The sequence below is a fragment of the Colias croceus genome, chromosome 21 (genome assembly GCF_905220415.1).
Source record: "Colias croceus chromosome 21, ilColCroc2.1".
Taxonomy (NCBI): Eukaryota; Metazoa; Arthropoda; class Insecta; order Lepidoptera; family Pieridae; genus Colias; species Colias croceus.
The window spans coordinates 4815000-4836139 of NC_059557.1; the positions used below are offsets into that span (position 1 = coordinate 4815000).

The 21140-nt window shown below is 35.9% G+C and overlaps 3 protein-coding genes across 4 annotated transcripts; 1 reads left to right on the forward strand and 2 right to left on the reverse strand.

Annotated features, from left to right (window-relative positions):
• Positions 1-1537: 1537 nt before the first annotated feature.
• LOC123701365 (DNA topoisomerase 3-beta-1) lies at positions 1538-12269 on the reverse strand. 2 transcript variants are annotated; one of them, XR_006752734.1, is made up of 15 exons: positions 12047-12269; positions 11671-11960; positions 11196-11415; positions 10218-10464; positions 9430-9547; positions 8885-8967; positions 8543-8679; positions 7976-8163; positions 7338-7454; positions 6648-6803; positions 5763-6017; positions 4696-4883; positions 4264-4413; positions 2381-3257; positions 1538-2039 (listed from the first exon to the last, which is right to left on the reverse strand). XR_006752734.1 is itself a non-coding variant. In XM_045648801.1 (14 exons), exons 1-14 carry the CDS (start codon positions 12135-12137, stop codon positions 3059-3061), a joined length of 2439 nt encoding a protein of 812 aa, XP_045504757.1. In that variant the 5' UTR covers positions 12138-12269; the 3' UTR covers positions 2005-3058. The 2 variants fall into 2 exon arrangements, 1 of the variants encoding a protein (XP_045504757.1); XM_045648801.1 differs by having other exon boundaries at positions 2005-3257.
• On the reverse strand, positions 1908-3002 carry LOC123701560 (DNA topoisomerase 3-beta-1-like). Its single transcript, XM_045649070.1, has 3 exons — positions 2956-3002; positions 2381-2594; positions 1908-2039 (listed from the first exon to the last, which is right to left on the reverse strand). Exons 1-3 carry the CDS (start codon positions 3000-3002, stop codon positions 1908-1910), a joined length of 393 nt encoding a protein of 130 aa, XP_045505026.1.
• Positions 12270-13100: 831 nt separating the features above from the next.
• LOC123701219 (NEDD4 family-interacting protein 2) lies at positions 13101-19946 on the forward strand. The gene is made up of 6 exons (XM_045648619.1): positions 13101-13307; positions 13407-13506; positions 14687-14817; positions 15274-15403; positions 17833-18018; positions 19743-19946. The coding sequence occupies exons 1-6, from the start codon at positions 13305-13307 to the stop codon at positions 19844-19846; spliced, it is 654 nt and encodes a 217-aa protein (XP_045504575.1). The 5' UTR covers positions 13101-13304; the 3' UTR covers positions 19847-19946.
• The last annotated feature ends 1194 nt before the right edge of the window (positions 19947-21140 follow it).

A 21140-nucleotide genomic window follows, 5' to 3' on the forward strand; every position in this document is an offset into this window, starting at 1 on the left:
GAAAATTATCACGCAGATGTCTACAAATATATAGTTCTTTAGTATTAGTTCTTTATTAATAAGAAACTTTATTCTTAAAGTTTATAATTCGGCTGTATATTTAACTTATTTTGTCCTGAATTTTGTGTTATTTTCATTTCAATTTGGCTTATAACGAAACGCACATCTGTGAGTGAAGAGGGCTCGGTATTTTTATGACCAACGGATGTCCGTCGATAGCACGTCAAGAAATAAAATTGTGGAACGGTATTAACGACTCGTAGTTAGTTCTAGAAAAACGGATAGTAGCTTTGATACTATGACGATCCGTTGAATATAGGAACCGGGCATTAATCGGACCAATTGTTTCTGAGATTAGCGTGTCAAAACAAACAAACAAACTCCTCCTCCTTCAGCTTTATAATATTAGTATAGATACATAGGTAGGTACCTTATTACCTTACTAAGTGTTTCTAGAAATAAAGTACCATACTGGTGTTTGCTAGCCATATTAGTCCAACTTAATGAGATTTACAGAAACCTATAACTTCACGCTGGAGAAACTTATGACATTAGTACGCAGTAATGTGTTGAATTTTTAGTGTAATACAAACTACAGTTTGACCGCAACCGCTGTACCGCGCCCTAGGTATGTGCGGTGAGGCGGGGAGCGGGTAAGAAAGAGCACGAGTTATGAGTTAGAAAGAAACGAAACGATCGGTACTCTCCCCGCCTCGCCGCGCACATCCCTATACTGCGGTACAGCCACTGCGGTCAAGACAGTTATACTACCATTTTTTTATAACTGCAAACGTTTTTGTTAATCTTTATTTCGATGCTATTGATAACACTCTGATTATAAGCATTACACGAAATATATTTATAAAAATGTTGCCATAATTGAAAATTATTTCAAATCCTAATCTATCACAATTTCTTGCAAAAAAATACTGTTTTAATTTGACTTATAAAAAGTACAGGAAAATCTATAATATAAAAATGAATCGCAAAATGTGTTGGTAAGCGCATAACTCGAGAACAACTGAACCGATTTCGTTAATTCTTTTTTTATTACATTTCTTGAAGTACGAGGATGGTTCTTGTGGAGAGAAAACGTAAAAATGTACCACGGGCGAAGCCGGGGCGGATGGCTAGTATAAAATAAAACAAAGATATTCTTAAATGTTAAAAGTTTATTTTCTTTTAGTATAAATTTTACAACAAAATGCATTACTTAGCTTAAATATTACTGACAAAAATGCACATAAACACGACATACATAGTTCTACAATCAAAGTAAAACCAAATGGGATGATGTTAGTTAGTAATAAATATAATAAGAAGCGATCCAGCCACTCTTAAAGATTTTTTTTACTATTTTGACGTTTAGGTTATTATTATTGAGTCTGTTTATTTATAGAACATCAATAAATTTAAAACCATTTAGCAAGCGTCAAAACGTTCTTAACATAACTTTTCGTTCGTCCTTAATAAAAAAAGTTGATTGTCCCTACAAATGCCTCTATAATCTAATAAATAATTTTTTTTAACGCTCCACATAGTATAAAAAAGTTGATTGTCCCTATAAATGCCTTTATAATCTAATAAATAATCTTTTAAAATTACGCGGCGTATTTTGATGCAAAAACCTCGGGCGGATCGCCAATAATTACATATACCGATTCCGTTATGTATGTAAATAAAATAGAATAAATAGAAATTATTAATTTGATTCATGTACTTAATAGCTCGCTTTTATGACTACAGCTGTAGATATCTAAATAAACGTAGGTAGATATACGACAGTAATTAATTTATAAAACATTTGAAAAACAAACAACGTTACATACAGGCGAAAGATTTGACGAAACAAAAACATAGTCGATTATAGAACCATTTTCTCATACGATTTTTTAAATAAATAATGTTCACACGAAGTACGCAGCGAGTTGCGCCATCTTGTCCTTGGGCTGCTTGTTGCGGTGTTTGTTGTTTCGCGCCCTCCCTCCCCGCCCGCGCGCCCCCCCACCGCGTGACGTCACCGCACGGTGCTTCTCCACCTGCAAGGGGAAATGGGCCTTATTACTATGGTGATAGAGTTCATTTTTATTTGCGGTGATTCTTAGATTACAAGTGCATAGAGGAAAGTCTTATTTTTATGGACATAGAGTTCATTTTTGTACAGTTAAATGTGTTTGTGATATGTTTATTTTCGTAGAGTTATACAGTCACCTCCGTCTGCGGTAAAAGGGGGTTATTATCAAAGGCATAAAGATAATTTTTATGGATTTAAATCTGTCAAGGTTATGTTATTTGCAAGGTATTGCTATTTTTATAACGGTAAACAGGCGCGTGCGCTCGGCCCGATACTCCACGTGACGAGCTAGTGAGGGCACAGTACCAGCGCGGTGAACGCCGGCTCGCAGTACAGGCACGCGGTCATGTCGGTGAGCGCGGCGGGCAGGCGCGTGCGCTCGGCCCGATACTCCACGTGACGAGCTAGTGAGGGCACAGTACCAGCGCGGTGAACGCCGGCTCGCAGTACAGGCACGCGGTCATGTCGGTGAGCGCGGCGGGCAGGCGCGTGCGCTCGGCCCGATACTCCACGTGACGAGCTAGTGAGGGCACAGTACCAGCGCGGTGAACGCCGGCTCGCAGTACAGGCACGCGGTCATGTCGGTGAGCGCGGCGGGCAGGCGCGTGCGCTCGGCCCGATACTCCACGTGACGAGCTAGTGAGGGCACAGTACCAGCGCGGTGAACGCCGGCTCGCAGTACAGGCACGCGGTCATGTCGGTGAGCGCGGCGGGCAGGCGCGTGCGCTCGGCCCGATACTCCACGTGACGAGCTAGTGAGGGCACAGTACCAGCGCGGTGAACGCCGGCTCGCAGTACAGGCACGCGGTCATGTCGGTGAGCGCGGCGGGCAGGCGCGTGCGCTCGGCCCGATACTCCACGTGACGAGCTAGTGAGGGCACAGTACCAGCGCGGTGAACGCCGGCTCGCAGTACAGGCACGCGGTCATGTCGGTGAGCGCGGCGGGCAGGCGCGTGCGCTCGGCCCGATACTCCACGTGACGAGCTAGTGAGGGCACAGTACCAGCGCGGTGAACGCCGGCTCGCAGTACAGGCACGCGGTCATGTCGGTGAGCGCGGCGGGCAGGCGCGTGCGCTCGGCCCGATACTCCACGCTCACGAGCTGCGCGCCGCAGTCACCGCACGCCTGCTCGCTGACCGTCACGCGGGATGCGTCCTCGAACACGTTTATTATCACGTCGCATCTGAAAAACCATCAAATTATACGGTTAAGCGTGCTTTTTAAACGTTTAAATATTGGTCCTTCGAGCCGGATATTAAAGACTAGCAGTGCTCCGCTCCTATTGGTTTTAGCGAGATGATATTATATAGCCTATAGCCTTCCTCGATAAATGGGCTATTTAACACCGTAAAAATTTTTCAAATCGGACCGGTAGCTCCCGAGATTAGCGTGTTCAAAGAAACAAACTCTTCACCTTTTTAATATTATTATAAAATAGGATTCAACTACGATAATTATCACGTCGCGTTGTAATAGACGGTTAAAATGTGCTTGTGGAATTAAGTGTACCTTATTTTTTGCTATTAAAATATTGGTCCATCGAGCCGGATGATATGAATAATAGGCGATTCAACATATTAACATTTATTATCCCATCACATGTAAAAATCAGCTTTCGAATAATTGTTGTATTGGCGATTTTTTTTTTTGCATAATAACTATTAATTCTTCGAGCCGAATAGTAGAAATAAAATTGAAATCGCGCGTCTATAGATCAATGGTGGTAGACGGTTGAAATTTAATTTTGAAATTAAATGTATCTAGTTTTTTTGCGCATAAAATATTGGTCCTTCGAACCGGATTGTATAATTCTATGACATTCGACAGAACTTTTTTCATCATGTCGCATCTGGACATAAATGTAGCGTGAGCTTGAGCGTGCTTTAAAACTTTGTATAGTAATTTTTGAATAATTAAATATTGGTCCTTCAAGCCGGATCAATATACAGGGTGTCCCAGAAGTCGAAGTCAAGCCGAAATTTTCTGAAAGGGCATTACCTTTCCGCACATAATTTTTAAAATAAAGACAATCCACGAATATTAATTAAATACTATAAAAGGTAATTAAGCATGACAAGCTAAAGAAACGTTTTAAATACACGCCACAAAAACATATACATTACGATATTTTCTCAACTAATTGAGGACACAAACACATAAAAAAACACACTTAATAAACGCATACATACCTATTACAGGCCAATTTCCATTTAGGAGCGGACGGGTCGAGAACCAACACACCGTCACAGTCCAAACAACCGGACACGCCCGTAGAGTTCACACCGTACGGGCACGTCGGGTGCGTGCACGAGTTACAACCAAAGCCTTTTTTCATATCCCTGGAGGAAAATAATGTATTTACTAATGAAATACTTTTTTACACATTCCATCACGCTTTAATAGGTTATGGAAAGCAAAAAAAAATAATTATTTGCAGCTGTACGGGCACCCAGACCTAGCTAGTAAGGACATATTTACCTGAGCAACCATTAGTTATATAGTAGAAGGGAAAGACTATCTTCAGGCACATATTATTATTTACAGGGCAACACGCTTTTTACATAAAATGTGCCTGTACCGATTATAGCAAAAGGGGCAGACGGCACCTGTAGGGGCATTACCTGAACGGCGGGTGGTTGTAGCAGTAGGGGCAGAGCGGGAAGCTCTTGCCCTTGGAGCCGGTGGACCAGGAGAGCAGCTCGAAGTCGTCGAGCGGGCACTTGAGCTCGCGGTAGATGCGCACCGCGCCCTGCTGCGGCAGCGTGTACGTGTCGTCGCAGTGCGAGCAGTGCAGCCGCGCGGGCTTCGCCTGGACACACATACCAATCGGAATGTACGAATTAATGAACGAATGAATATTCGAATATTGTACACGCAAAATAATACATAAATTTACAGGGTTGTAGTAGTGTTGCGGAAGAATTCTAACAAATACCCGCGGCCCCCTCATTAAAGCGGCTCGACGGAACACAGTGGGGTTTTAGTCGGTAAGAATCCGACATATCCCACGGCTCCTTCCCCGGGGGCCGTGGGTATCTTTGGAAGATATCCCCACTATAAAAAAAAGGGTTGTAGTAGTGGATTATCTAGTACTAGCGTGTCAGGATGGGGAGATGGGATCGCCCCGCATCCCGCAACAAGGGTTCGCGGTCTACGCCATTTCTTATAAAATTAAGAAAAATCAAATAGGCAGTTTGCGTCCTAATTCCGATTTTTTTCGTTCAATGTGTTCCCTAATAACGGTATTCCTAAATTACCTTTAAAAAATGCAATTTCTCACAATAGTTTTATGTCACTTTAATACATGCATTATGTCCAAAGCTATAACGTTGAGAAGTTTAAGTTTAAGTTTTTAGATTTCTAGGATCACGCGCGCTCTTGCCATGTCTGGCACCGCGACACTACTTATTTAATACATTTTTTTTTTCTATCGTCTTCGTTTTCCAATTACCTCTAGGCTAGTGTGCTTGTATTCGAAAAAAAATATTATAACTGACCCGCTCCCACTTACTTGAGCGTCCAAGCATATTGTTATCAAGATATAAACTAATCTTTTGACAAGTTGTATAAATCTACACACAATGTATAAAATGTCATTTCTTATTTTTCTACTTATAATTATGTAAAAGTTAATCTCTATACCCTAAATAAATATAACAACAAATATAAAAACAAGCATTCCAATTACCTGAATGTATCTCATATACCGTCGACACTTGCCACACCTGGACAACGCTTTTCCGCTAGTTTTAAGCGACGAGAAGCTCACTTCGAACAGCTGATCCATCGCCTCCATACTCCTCACAAAGTACTGGAACTTTCTACGGAATATTTCTGTCGTGTGCGATAATACAGCGTGGAAATCTGCTCGACCAATGGCGATAAGGTTCAATTGTTCTTCAACAGCTGAACGCATCGTTGGCAATACTAGCTCAGGGTCAATCTGAAAAATATTTCAAACTTTTTGTATGAAATTTTAATATTAATTACTCTGTCAATAAAAGAGCTGAAGAATTTTTCAAATAAACAGATATTTTATTTAATACAGTACTTTTATTATAAACCTTATTTCTCAAACCAAACATTTATAAGTAACTAGCTTACCGGCCGCGGCTTCGCCCGGCGTTTTCAAAGAAAAACCCGTTCCCGTAGGATTTCCGGGATAAAACCTATCCTATGTCCTTTCTCGGGTATCAAAATATCTCTATACCAAATTTCATGCAAATTGGTTCAGTGGTTATAAGGCGTGATTGAGTAACAGACAGACAGACAGAGTTACTTTCGCATTTATAATATTAGTATGGATTATAATCTATACATGTTATAGTAACATGATTATTAATGACATGAACGACATAAATACTTACATAATTTATTTTGAAATTAACCAGTAAAAAGAAAATGATTTTTTAGTTGAATTTGAATTTGATTTTTATATGATCTTTTACGTTTTGTTTTATTTCTATTACACAACAAATGTAAAATAGATTACGCAACAGACTCAATTAAAATAAAAACTACGAAATTTTCGACTAAGAATGTAACAGAGCAAACAATAATTCATACAACACACCTTCTGATACCCATGTACAAGAACCACGCCCAAGCTGGTTGGCACCAACCGCCTGCCGCTGCCAACATTCACATAGTTCCGCTGGCAGATGTTGTTTATATGTACTGGTATAGACGCGTCTGTGCCTATACCATGCTTCTCCATTAGTGTGATCAACTGAAATTTATTATTAAGTATGTTAGGTTAGTGGCTTTTGTTTTGTTGTATATAGATTACTAGCTGCGCTCCGCGGTTTCACCCGCATTGCTCCGCTCCTGTTGGTCTAAGCGTGATGATATATAGCCTACTAGGTTTCCGCCCGCGGCTTCGCCCGCGCAGTCAAAGAAAAACCCGCATAGTTCCCGTTCCGATTTTCGGGATTGCGTCATTTTCCCGGGATAAAAAGTAGCCTATGTCCTTTCTCGAGTATCAAATTATCTTCTTCTCTTCATGGAAATTGGTTCAGTAGTTATACGTGATTGAGTAACAGACAGACAGACAGAGTTACTTTCGCATTTATAATATTAGTATGGATAGCCTTCCTCGATAATTGGGCTATATCTAACACCGAAAGAATTTTTCAAATCGGACGAGTAGTTCCTGAGCGCGTTCAAACAAACAAACAAAGAAACAAACTCTTCAGCTTCATAATATAAGTATAGATATACTAAATTAAATCTACTTAAACTGTAAAATAAAATAAACATATACCTCAGCTTCCGTCAGATAATCAGGTGGTGATGTTTGACACTCGACCAGTCTGTGATCATGAGCACGCAGTTCTTCGCCTACATTCAGAATTGGTACGAATTCGTCTTTACCGAAAGCCTGAAAAATAATGAGATGTTATTTATATTACAAGTTATACAAATTCATAAAATTGTGTCTAAGTGTTTAATATTGGTTGAGATGATTGTTAATCATCTCAATAGATGGCGCGCGGTGCGTCCCTTAGACATAAAAAATTGAAAGAATAGAATAAATTCGATCGCTCTGGCGGGTCACGAGTGGCTGAATTGGTCAGGCATCCGCCCCGGTTTGGCGCGAAAGGATGCGGGTTCGAGTCCCGCCTCGTGATTGAATTTGATCTATTCTTTATAAATTTATATTTATATAAAGCATTTGAATGCCATAAAATAAAAAATCTAAAATTCAATAAAGAAGGTATTTCTTTTGAATACACACATAATTTTATTGATAGATAATGAAATCTACCTGTGTTACAACCAGTTTTGTATACTAGATATAAACCAATATAATTTTTTTTTTTTTACTTAACACAACTAAATCTAACACTTTAAAACAAGTTCACAACCCAGTGTTGCAATATGTGATACCAAAAATCTTACCTGCCAATGCATAATCTCCGTATAACCAGGATCGACAAGAGTGTTGCCAGTATAGTGAAACGTCTCCGTGCCCACTTGGAAAGTGATAACAGTAGATAGATATTTGCAATCTCGACTCAGTGTTGCTATAAAATGTCTCGTCACATAGTCGTATATACGCCACATGTCACCGTCTAGTTCTGATTCAGCTGTAATGTTCATAAATAAGCTGTTAATAACTTAATTCATCATAGAAACAACAATATACCTATGTTATAATAAATCATCAAGAAACAAAGAAAATGTAGCGACACCAGGCTGTGGTTTGCGTAAGCGATGTTTTCGTATGTTGTTTGGATAGAGGAATTCCTTCCTCCACAGAAACAATAGAGAAAATAAATTTATATTTGTGTAGTGTTAGGTAGGACTGAAGGAATAAAAACAGTTACACAAAATAAGCGAAACAGATAAAAATAAAATATAATTGTCAAGAAATATAGTTCATTTCTTTTTTTTTTAATGAGAGAATCAGTCACAAATTAGGGTAGATTACATAAGAAATAGAAAGCACTATACATAAATACTTACTTGCTGGCTTCATAGGTGTAATAGGAGGATGGTCGCCTACATCCTTGCCTTTCTTTGGCTTATTAATACCATTTGCTATTAAGGCTTTAACTTCCGTGCCCCATTTATTTGAGTTCTGTTGCTGACGAAGGGTTCCCCTGAAATAATTATTATGACATGTATCAAAATAAAAATTAATTGGTAAATTCTAAAATAGAACTTTTAGTAGATAACTAACATTTATAACACAGATTGAATATTTACACATAGTAACTAAAGCTAAACAAACTAGACTACTTTAAATGTAAAAATCACAAAAATATCTGTTTTTTGGCAAATCCAAAAATTGCCTTCTGTACTTACATTAAATCATAATTTTCAGGATAACTGGTTGTTTCGGTACGAGGATACGAAATGTAACCTTGCGTGTAAAGACGTTCTGCAATCTGAAAGATTTCAGAATATCAGCATTCATTTTTTATTGCTTTCCACCCGCGGCATCGCCCGCGCAGTGAAAGAAAAACCCGCATAGTTCCCGTTCCCGTGGGATTTCCGGGATAAAACCTATCCTATGTCCTTTCTCGGGTATCAAAATATATCTATACCAAATTTCATGCAAATTGGTTCAGTAGTTAAGGCGTGATTGAGTAACAGACAGACAGAGTTACTTTCGCATTTATAATATTAGTATGGATAATAATGTAATATTAATAAAGAATTATTACTAGGTACTAGGTAAATTATAAAATTAACCAGTGGACATCATGATAATTTTTGCTATATTTAAGTGATGAGACAAAAATTTGCTCCAAAATATGTATGGTCTGGATAAGCACTTTGACTACTTTGTATACAGTATACACATACAGATAGAAGTAAACCCGCATGCCACAACTAGTTACTCATACCTGCATAGCACTATGGGGTCCAATACCCAATCCGGCACTAGCCACTCTCATCAGCTCCACTGTGTTTAACGCAACTGGACGAGCTTTCACCTTTTCTTTAGCTTGAATGTTGATAACACTGTAAAATAGTTAAGAAAATTAGTTTAGATCCTACTATCCTATCCTATCCTACTATAATAATATTATAAATGCGAAAGTTTCTGAGGATGGATGTGTGTGTGTATGTTTACTCTTTCACGCAAATATTACTTAACCGATTACAATGAAACTTAACACACATATATAGAGTGTTACTTGGATTAACACATAGGATAGGTTTTATTCCGGAAATTCCACGGAAATGGGAACTGTGCGGGCTTTTCCCTAAAAACGCAGGTGAAGCCGCGGGCGGATAACTAGTATTTTATAATGATTGTTTAATATACTCTCAGTGCTTAGGGAATATATTTTTTAAATTATGCCCTTGTCTTGTCCTAAATTAAAAACTAAACGCACAACCCACTACCATTTAACTAACTTTATGAAATTGAATCAGTTTTTATCCATTTAACACTGATTTCAAATATAACTTTTTAGAAAAGATTTCTTTGAAGTAAGTTGCTGAAGCTATTCAGCTGTTACTTGTGAATTTTCTTATATGTAAAATAAAACTATATTATTTATCAACTAACACATAATAAACACTCATTAAAGTTTTAAATAAACCTCAGGCTGTTTAAATAGTTTGATATGATTGAGCAAAAAGCACAAAAAAATAACCTAAATATGAGAAATAATTAAATACATACACAGCCTCCTTTATTTCCTTGATACCAGCAAGGAACATATTGGCAATGTCTTTCTCGAACACGCGGACCCTCTTCCACTCAAGCGGCAATTCTCTGCCTTCACTTGTCGACGCGGTGACTCTTAACACCCAGTAAGTCTCCGGCTTGAAGGTTTGGATGTCGTCGTGACGTTGGACACAGAATCCTAGAGTTGGTGTTTGACACGGCCCGTATGATATGAGTGACGAATCGAGGTCTCCATATCGTCCTATGAAAAATGAAAAAAAATTTGCCAAAAAAAGATTTGTATAATTTTTTAATGAAGATGGTGTTAAAATTAAAATGATGAATGTTAAGCATCATAAAAAATTAAAATCGTATACATGTTTTGCACTATAAGTGAAACTACTTGTGATTTGTATTTATTGCTCATGCAATAGAAACTTTGTCATGCAAGTTTACATGTCAGAGTATATTATAACATTTCATGTACTTGTAACTTGCTTTATTAATAGATTTCATGTTGCTTGTTAAAATATTGCATACCAACAAGTGAAAAAGTATTTAAAATTGGTATAAAAGTATTTAATATTGGTACCTATAAAAGTTTAGCCACAACATATAAATAAATATACAAATAAATACGGAGACATGATATATTATTAGAATTTTTCATTCTTATTGCAACACTAGCGCTCCGGGTTTCACCCGCATAGCTCCACTCTTGTTGGTCTTACCACGATGATATATGACTATATATATTGGAAAAGATTTACAGCCTTTCTCAATGAACGGGCTATCTAACACCGATAGAATTTTTCAAATCGGACCAGTAGTTCCTGAGATTAGCATGTTCATACAAAAAAAACTCTTCAGCTTCATAATATTACTATAGATTTGTAATAATAAGATTTTCTATACATTCGCTAAGCCATGGTTCACATTATTATTAAAGTCCTATTGCTTCAATAACCAAACCAAATGCAAAACATATCTAACCTTGAAAATACTTTGTCTGATATCTAGTAAAAGCGCATCCAATTCTCAAATCCAGTTCCTGCCTAGCGTCCACACTGCGAGATTCATTCTCATTTGGCCTTACTAAATTCAGCATTGCAGCTTTAATATCCTTCTCTGTGATAGCAGAGAAGCGGGCCCTGAAGGTCACTAATGGGGAGTACACATCGGCTTTCATGTACGGTCCAACACATGTCATTACCTGCAAATAACATTACAGATAAAAGTAATGTGACACAAAACTATTTTTGTTGAATATTATGTGTCACAGTCAACTTGTTTAATCAGGCATATATATAGCTAGCAGCCAGAGCCATCTCTAACTAAATCTAATCATCTCCAATGTTGAGAGCAACCAGACAAAATGTTTAAGTTCAACAATAGTTTACAGTGTATAATGTAAACTGTTTAGTGTACATTACTGTACATAATAATAATTAAATAAAAAAATACATACCTCAAAACAAATATTTTCTCCTTCTTTATCACAATCCAGCCATAGAATCAAATAATCACATCCCCTTGCTTCCTGAGCCAGAAACGCCGGTATGCGTAAACGCGGCATTGCCTCCTTCTTCTCAGTTGGACAACTGAACAACTCTATAGGATCCACTTTGTCCCAATTGTTGTATTTTCCAGTAAAGTCCAAGCTCATAACATGCCCGCAAACAGACGTCATCTTATATTTCACCGGCTCATTTTTGAATGTTCCCGTCCATTCATGAACGGAACAAGCCGAGTTAGAACCTGAAATATGTAATTAGAAATATAATACCTGCACTGGTACAAAAGAAAATAAACATTACATATTATTGTATTTTATTAAATAAAACCTTTATTAGTCGTGCATTTGCCATTGCTAAGTATGTTAGCAAGACTTTGTGCTAACGATGGCTTTTCAGCCACCATCAAAGCGGATTTCATCGTGTTAGCCTTTATATTGTAATTCTGCTATCATTCCTTGAGAAGAAAAATCTTTTAAATTGTTTATAATTATGAATTATGATTATCGATGCACTTTCTTGCGGTCGTGCTCCCAATCCAAAATCCAATTTGATTATTTGACAAGTGACCGTGTCGTGACAACTGACAACTGACTCTGACAAGTGACAGCCACAGGTGACAGCATGAAAAACCCTTTTTTGTTGCACTGGAACATTTTCTCGAGCATGCATGTGTAATGCTCGTGTAAGAGCGGTCATACACATGCGGCTCGAGCATTTAACAGCTGAGCGACGTACATGAACTGCTCGAGCGGTCGGTCGTTGACTGCTCGAGCTGTCGCTACAAACCTCGAAGTTGACGGCTTGAAGCGGTCGTGACGGCTCGAGCAGTCCGTGTACGCAGTACGGCAGAGAATGACTGTCCATAGTTCACCGCGCGCCGCGACCGCGCCTTCAAACCGCCGGTCTTAACTGCTTGAAGTGGTCGTACAGCCAACGTTCCTATTATACGAATGTACGATGCGATGTGCTCGGCAAATGTGTATTTACTTTCTAACCGAAATAGTATGAAGTAGTAGTAGTAGTACCGTATGAAGTAGTATTTACTTCATACGGTCATACCATTTCATTGTACCTTGCATTCACTTTTGTGCAGTAAAATGTTAGCGAAATACGTAAACTTCGGATTTTTTTTTAATATTTTAAAATGGAGAGTGCTCGATGTTCCCTTACTATTGAAATGCCCTGTGTATAGGCACCTTTAATGAATAGCTAATAAGTTGAATAAAATTTTAAGGTAATTTATCACATAATTTATAGACAAATGCATAAGTTTTTGTTAATTAGTGGTATTCTTAGATATTACAAAATTTTCTTAAAATTTTTTCAGTTCAGAAATGGAAATGTCAATAATGTCAAAATTCAAATCAGTAAATGTCAAGGCTTATCGCGTCTGATAATTGGTTCTGTGGAATAAATCAATAATTTTTGCAAATTAGTCGTATTTGGATTTGTTGAACTTGTAATAGATAATAGTGCTCATTGCTCCGTGAAAAATTAGAAATTCGTATAATGCGCTGTGGTTGCTCAGCTTATCTTCGATCATATTATTGAATAAAAGTGTTGTATTATTTTGAACTTCGTGAAAATGGTATGTGGCATTGTGAGTTTTACGTAAACGTTTGTTTGTTAAGTATGTTTGCGTTTAGTGAGTTATTTCATGTGTGAAAGTGTGAAACTATTGTTACAGAGTCAACCTCGTATGGAGAATATGTGTCCCCCGACGCACCTTCGGGTGATGTTGCCTACATCATTGGAATCAAATATGCCTCCAACTTACATCGATATCAGTATGTACTTGCTAATACTTATCATAGTTTGTGAATTATTCATTTAACGCTCTAATGCTATTGGTCATGCCACATTTGGAGACTTGAATGGTTGTAAATTTCATACATGCTGTACTTCCTTCTAAATTATTTTCTATATAAATACGAGGTACAATGTTCACTGTCATACTTCCTATTTCTATAAGGTCATGTTTATTTTATGAAACACACATCAATGTTATATTGAATTTATGTAACCATTGTTGTTTTGAAAGCAATAAAATACCTATACATTTTCTATTGTAACATGTATTTGATTAGGTATAAAATATTTATGAATCACATGTTCCAGTTATGTAAGGAAAATCTGAATAAAGTGAATTCATGATAACATACTTTAGTATTTGAATAATATGGAATATTCATATTTCAAATTAGTATATTTACAAATTATGTTAACACTAGCTGCTCCGCGCGGTTTCACCACCGTGGCTCCACTCCTGCTGGTCATAGCGTGATGATATATAGCCTATAACCTTCCTCGATAAATGGGCTAACACCAAAAGAATTTTTCAAATCGGATCAGTAGTTGCCGAGATTAGCACATTCAAACAAACAAACTCTTCAGCTTTATAATATTAGTATAGATTAACACATTTGTTGTCGCAAATGCAGTGTATATGTTATTAAAAATAATAAATAAATCTCAATCAATGCTTCTCATATACATACTTATTGTTTGTAATGGTTAAATTTTAAATGTAAACAAATCCAGTTCTATTGGTTTCTTGAAAAAATATACCAGACATACAAATAAGTGTAAAAATATTTTAAATTTCTTTTAATTTAAAAAATGTGTCATTTTGCGTGCATTTATTTATATGTTGGTAGATTCGGTATAAAATATATCTCATGTGAATTGGTTGTAAAATGAGAGATATAAGTAGGAATATGAAAGATAAGGCAAATAATCATGTGCTCATCTTATTATGGCCTAAAATTAGACTTCTAAACAACATTGGTACTTGATATAATATGTACAACTAACTTCAAAACAATTAATTAACATTTACTTCATTTTTTAAGTACATTTATCGTAAAAGTGTGTGAACTCTTTTTTTGAAGTTAGTAGAAAATAGTCAGTACTTACTAGCTACATATTATAATAGATAGATTTTTTAGAAAGCACATATCTTTCTAGATAACCTGGATATCCCCCCACCTCAGCCAGACTTCTCGGCGCCCCCTCCCTACGATGTGGCGGCTAATTCTAAGCTGCCGACTTATGAAGAGGTCCAGCGTGAGAAGCAAATGGAAGGGGAGGGACCTCAAGTAAGTTATTTATCATTACAGCATAAATTTTTAAAAGTTTTAGGGAAATTATTACAATAACATAATAATTAAAATATAATTTTGTTCACATTTTTAGGGAAGTATATTAGGATAAGTTATTTATATTGAGTGAGGCATATTTTCATATTATAAAGTTATAATGTCTGTCTTTTGGAACTTAAATTTAAATATTATTTGAAAAGATATGATGCAAACCATTATTGGGAGGAGGAAGTAATATAGTAGTATAAGTTTGATAATTATAGACGAACTGAAAAACTGAACCGATGTTGTAAACATCATCACCATCTAATCTTAAATAACATAAACCTGATATTTTATAAACATCATTTTTTTAAATAAAGATATTTATATGTTTCATTTTTATATTTATCTCAGTTCAACCAACTTAGCAAACTTTTTCATATGTTTTTTAATATGTATGTTTGTGTACAGCTACCGCCGACGTCTCACCCGACGATCGCGGCGTTCGTCACGGTGGAGCCGCGGGAGGGCAGCGCTGAACAGTTGGACCCTGAGAACAACCTGCTCGGCACTGATATCATGTTCTTGACGTCTTTCTTTGGTATGTATTGTAGACTACTTCACGTCTATTTTTTAAAGGGTAGAAAATAAAGGTCAATTAAAATTTTAAGAGTGGAAAGTTGATTGCTGAGGTGGATTCACGGGTGGCTAGACGTAGCCCCGGTATGGCAAAAAGACGCGGGTTCGAATTCTGCTTTGTGATTGATATTTTTTATTCTTTAAAAAAATCGTTTAAATCACTCAAAATTGAAGATATTATAATGATTGAGAATAGTTTTTTGCTATAATATATTAACGTAGTTATATTTCTTGAAAATACTCTACATTTTCAAAAATGCGGCAAAAATACTCACGAAAATGATACCAAAAATATTAGAAAAAAAATTACGTTTTATTTTCATTATATGTGTAGCTATAGAACGTTCTTACATAGGCCACGCAATGTAGGTATGGGTGAATTTCGATACCTTATGTTTTGAGATAGTATTTAAAAATAGCAACAAGAGGGAATGTTTTAAAACAGGATTATCCTAGAGATGTCTGAACGGTGTTACCTTTTACTAAAAAGATATGATTATATTTATATGTATATATCCATACTTAATATGTATGTATATATCCATACTTAATATTATAAATGCGAAAGTAACTCTGTCTGTCTGTCTGTTACTCAATCACGCCTTAACTACTGAACCAATTTGCATGAAATTTGTAATAGAGATATTTTGATACCCGAGAAAGGACATAGGCTACTTTTTACCCCGGGACATAGGATAGGTTTTATCCCGGAAATCCCACGGGAACAGGAACTATGCGGGTTTTTCTTTCACTGCGCGGGCGAAGCCGCGGGTGGAAAGCTAGTAGAAAATAATTGTTGTATGAAAACATGGCTAAACAGAACATATTCAGCTGTGAAACCGGGCAAATTAAATATATAACTGAAATGTATTGATCCAGATTTATTCTTAGCGCCGCCTCCAGTTAATTATAATGCAGACCTCTTTCCGTTCCTAACTAGAACTTTTTTCCCTCTGAATTTATAGTACCGTATGACAAACCTACAAAAAATGTTCATATTTAATATCTACATGAATCTTTTCGTTTATAAGTTACAAGGATAAAATGTTTATTTTTAATGATTGGGCAACTGAAGCCTTACGTGTTGAGGAAAAAAATCACAGGCACAAGGAAATGGTATAATTGGGCACGTGACATCACAGCTCACGTTATTATTTGAAATCAAAACTTTATCTCAAAGGGAAAACCTAGACGACAAAAAATTAAAAAACAGGAATGTTTTTAACGTAGTGCGAAATCTCGAATAGGGGTCATCAACCAATGTGACCCCGGATTTAGTTGCCAACAACATTTTATTGTAACCAGCAGTATCTAGATCACATTCCATTTCCATACAAGGCCGCAGCCCCGCCTTCGATCAACAGAACGAAGTAACAATGAATCTAAATAACACTACACTAAATGACGTTTGACCTTTGCCCTTGCGTATATCCCTGGTACGCCCGATCGATAGAGCCTTGCATGTTGATTAGAATGCGCTCAATTCAATATTGTTATTTATAGAGCTTTTGTCAAACTAAATGCTACACAACACACGTTTCGATTAAAATTGCAAAGATTGAATTGGCAACTGATTTGAGTATGGAATTGATCAAATTTCTAGAAGGATAAATCATAAATACCCAAAATCGTCCCTACTTATCCTATACAAATCATTTTAAAGCAACTTTAAAAATAGTGATACGATTTATTTCAGTTGCTCAAATCTGTAGCAATCTCAAATCTGACTGATAAATACAATGTTTTTATAAACACAAATACTCGAACAAGTCGAATTACTTACTCTAAAGACAAAGGATGTCCAAGATAATCTATTATCTTCTACATAGCTTATCAGATAGCAGGAATGAGGAAATAGGGTGTGAATCACACATTGTATATTATCATCCACTGTGACAATGCAGAAAAATATAATAGTCTGCACTCAGTCTACTCCAATTAAATGTGAATCAACTTAATACTATGTAAATATTATAAAAGAGCAGTATTATTATAAACGTAGGGATACATGGAAAGCATTAACCATTATCTATGATTTCAAACAACAGTATTTTATGATGTTTAAGAAAAATTTAAACAATTGTGTATGATTAATTTTTCTCTTATTTTACGTGTCGCTCCTACAAATCACCTAAGAAACTAACCAAGTTACTAAATAGCAATTTGTATCGATTTATTATCAAATTAACTGATGAAAATGATTTTTCTCCGTAGGTATATTTTTTTTTTCGAAAATATAAATACTGAAGTCGTTTGAATAGAGCTAATTTCACAGAAGCAAACTGCAAAATATTGTTCATCTACAAATAGGGAACAATACAACAATCTCACGAATTTATCTTATTAAAGCATTCGCATTCCTCTAGAATAATCAAAAAATCCACTTTCCAGTGGCATTCCTATTCAACTGGATCGGTTTCCTGCTACTGATGTGCTTCTGCCACACGGTGGCTAGCCGCTACGGGGCGCTTGCTGGCTTCGGCCTGTCCCTAGCCAAGTGGACGCTCATAGTGAAGCACTCCACTGAACTGGCCTCGCACGAGAACTCGTGGCTGTGGTGGCTTATTATGGCTTTTGGTGAGTGTTATTTATTTATTCATTCATTCATTTATTCAAGACACAAAGCTGCTGCTACTGCTTGAATACTTTCTAGTACCTACATATGCTTTTTCAAACGTTAATCAAATCAATTCTCAAATCAGTTAACGGTTTTTTGACGCGAATGTTAGTGTAATTGAATATGTAGATTATTACATATGGTATAGTAACACTTAATTTACCCGCAGATATTTCGTGAGTGCAACCACGCGGCGCAGTTAGTAAGCTTACGAGGCGTAGTACAGTTACAAATGGATTTTTAATAGTATACACAAAATAAAATGTATTAAAAATACAAGATCTAACAGAAACGTATAAATAAAAGAAAAACATCTATAAATAAACAACCAAAAAAAACAATGTCGATTATTAACAATCAAAACATTAAATAACAAGACCTCATAGAAATGAATAATAAAATATTATCATGTGTGTCATGCCGGTTACGTAGTAATGACTGACATGATAATGTTTTTTAATTGAAAATGGTCTTAAATTAGAAAAGTTACATATTGATAACGGATTATAAATGCGACGTTCAATGTGTACACGCAACTCTACAGTTTTTATCGGCTTACCTTTGTGTATAAATGAATAGACCAAAGATTTGCCATTTCCATAATAATAATTTTAGTTATGTATAACTTGAACTTAGAATATTAACCGACTTATTACAAAATTTTAAATAGACCTGGTTTAAACTCAGACTATAAAGTCATGGTTTAATTTTCATACAGAGGTTGTTCTATGGCGTGCCTTAGGAGAGGCCTATGTCCAACAGTAGACGGAAAAGGGCTGAAGAGACAGAGGTTTAAACTGGTCCTTATCTATGTTTTAAAGCTTAAACATATCTATATATTATATATAAAACTCAAAGGTGACTGATATAGTGATCTATCAACGCACAGCCCAAACTACTCGACGTATCGGGTTAAAATTTGGCATGCAGATTGCAGGTAGATGTCATAACGTAGGCATCCCCTAAGAAAGGATTTTGATCAATTTTACCTCCAAGGGGATAAAATAGGGGATGAAAGTTTGTATCATTTTCTCCACGTAGGCGAAGCTGCGGGCAACAGCTAGTTTTGTAATAAGGCTTTTATTTAGACCACGGTTTTTTATACATTTAACAGCAGTTTTTAGCTATTACGTGTTTTGTTATACGACAGCATATCTTTAATATAAAAATGAATCCTAAAATGTGTTGGTAAGCGCATAACTTTAGAACAGCTGAACCGATTTCTTTAATTCTTTTTTTATTATATTCCTTGAAGTACGAGGATGGTTCTTATGTAGAGAAAACGTGAATATGTACCACAGACGAAGCCGAGGCGGACCGCTTGTTATGTATAAATAAATAAACAAATATTTTTTATTTGACTACATAAAACATATTATGTACTTGCAATTATGGAATTACTTACCTACATACAACTCAGAGACAATTAATTGAGATATTTGAACAATGTCCTAGCATCATAGTATTTTAAATATCAAATACTATGATGCTTGGAAATGACCTGTGTTATAGGAGACATTTATTTAGTAAAAACGTGTAAGTATAAAAACTATACTATGCAAGTAATTAGTAAGTATCGCCTTGGCCACAACTTGATGAAAATAAAAAAAATAAAAACTATAAAAATAATAAGTAAAACATTAAGTAAGTATGTATATAAAATTGCAACGTTAATTTGTTTCAGGGATCCTCATCTGCGTGCGCGCGATAATCCAATACCTGAACATAAAGCGCGGCTGGCGTCTGCTCTCGGGCACGGCTCAAGAGCGACTGCTGTTCTTCTACTAAATTAATGAAATGCGCATCCTCTGTCTCGCTCGCACTCGCACGTCACGCGAACAATGCGAGAAAGAGATGAAAGATAGACATCTCAGGTGATGTAAAATATAATATCGTCCCCTTACTGGTAAAAGTGATTATCTGCACAAAACATAAACTGGAGTTATAAGCATTTGAAAGTATGACAACATTTTAAGATGTGTAGACATCAGTAATCTAGGTTATTAGTGGTTTGTTATGAAAGGCCCATTATTCAGGGAATGTTTTATCAGAAAATAATCTAAGAAATTGCAGAAGAATTTCAAGAAAAATGAAGAATAAGCTGAGAGGGCGCTTGCAGTTTGTTTTATCTGAAGTAATTTAAAAAGCGTGAAAGTAATGTAATTCAGTAATAATGTACTACAATCGGATAATTTATTTTACTTGCCTCAAAAAAGGCAAATACGCTAACTAATATTCAAGAAAAAGTAACTAAAGCTTTTTAACTTTTATTTTATGAAGTGTTAATCAATAATTTTGTAAAATTTAAAGCACCACTACCAACTAAGTACTGTAGGATAACCGGTTTTAAATGAATCGTTTCTGTGTATGATGAATACAAGTGTCAATAAACGAAAACGTGTTAAAACGCGAAACATTGTCTTAACAGTATACATTTTTTTAAATAATATCCTAAAGCAATTTAATCGTTTTTTATAGAAGCAATAGTGGAGAATCATGCAAGAAAGTCTGTTTTAGCCCAAGCTAACTTTGTAATTACGCACCGTAGAAGATAACGGGTTTTACCTGAAGATAGATCTTGACGAGACGAATCGATTGGTGTATATAACTTAATTTTGTAAAAATGTGCAGTTAGTCAGTTTTACCAGTAAGGGGACGATATGTTATGTTGGTAAAATATTTGTGTCATATTTTGTTAGATCTTGGGATTGTTTCATTCAACCAAATTAATTTTTTTTTCATTATAATATGATAAATTGGCAAAATTATATTTATTTAGTTATGTAAATATTATTTTAGATTTATTTGTATATATTCCACTGGGCTAGTGTTAAATATTAATTAGTTTAATTCCATGATTCCAAAAAAAAAAACAATTTGATCGTGTTATTGTATGTAGAATGTAAAATCTGTGTACTTTTGAATTGTAATATCGTTGTTGTAGATCTTTAGATCTATGATATATAGTTGGGTCATTGTTTGTATAATAAATAAATTGTTAAAAAATTGGTTGTCTGTAAAGTCGGTTTACTGACGATAGTTGAACGTGACAACGTCCGTTTGTGCTTCTTTGTCGTTCGTT

Excerpts from the sequence above, each read along its gene's own strand:
- LOC123701560 (XM_045649070.1), bottom strand. The coding sequence starts at position 3,002 with ATGACCGCGTGCCTGTACTGCGAGCCGGCGTTCACCGCGCTGGTACT. Across the intron at positions 2,595-2,955 it reads GCGTTCACCGCGCTGGTACT|CTCGTCACGTGGAGTATCGG; the intron begins GTGCCCTCACTA and ends TGCCCTCACTAG. Across the intron at positions 2,040-2,380 it reads AGCCGGCGTTCACCGCGCTG|GTGGAGAAGCACCGTGCGGT; the intron begins GTACTGTGCCCT and ends TTCCCCTTGCAG.
- LOC123701365 (XM_045648801.1), bottom strand. The coding sequence starts at position 12,137 with ATGAAATCCGCTTTGATGGTGGCTGAAAAGCCATCGTTAGCACAAAGT. Across the intron at positions 9,548-10,217 it reads AAGGAAATAAAGGAGGCTGT|TGTTATCAACATTCAAGCTA; the intron begins GTATGTATTTAA and ends ACTATTTTACAG. Across the intron at positions 7,455-7,975 it reads CGGAGATTATGCATTGGCAG|GCTTTCGGTAAAGACGAATT; the intron begins GTAAGATTTTTG and ends ATTATTTTTCAG.
- LOC123701219 (XM_045648619.1), top strand. Across the intron at positions 13,507-14,686 it reads TCCAACTTACATCGATATCA|ATAACCTGGATATCCCCCCA; the intron begins GTATGTACTTGC and ends ATATCTTTCTAG. Across the intron at positions 15,404-17,832 it reads GTTCTTGACGTCTTTCTTTG|TGGCATTCCTATTCAACTGG; the intron begins GTATGTATTGTA and ends TCCACTTTCCAG.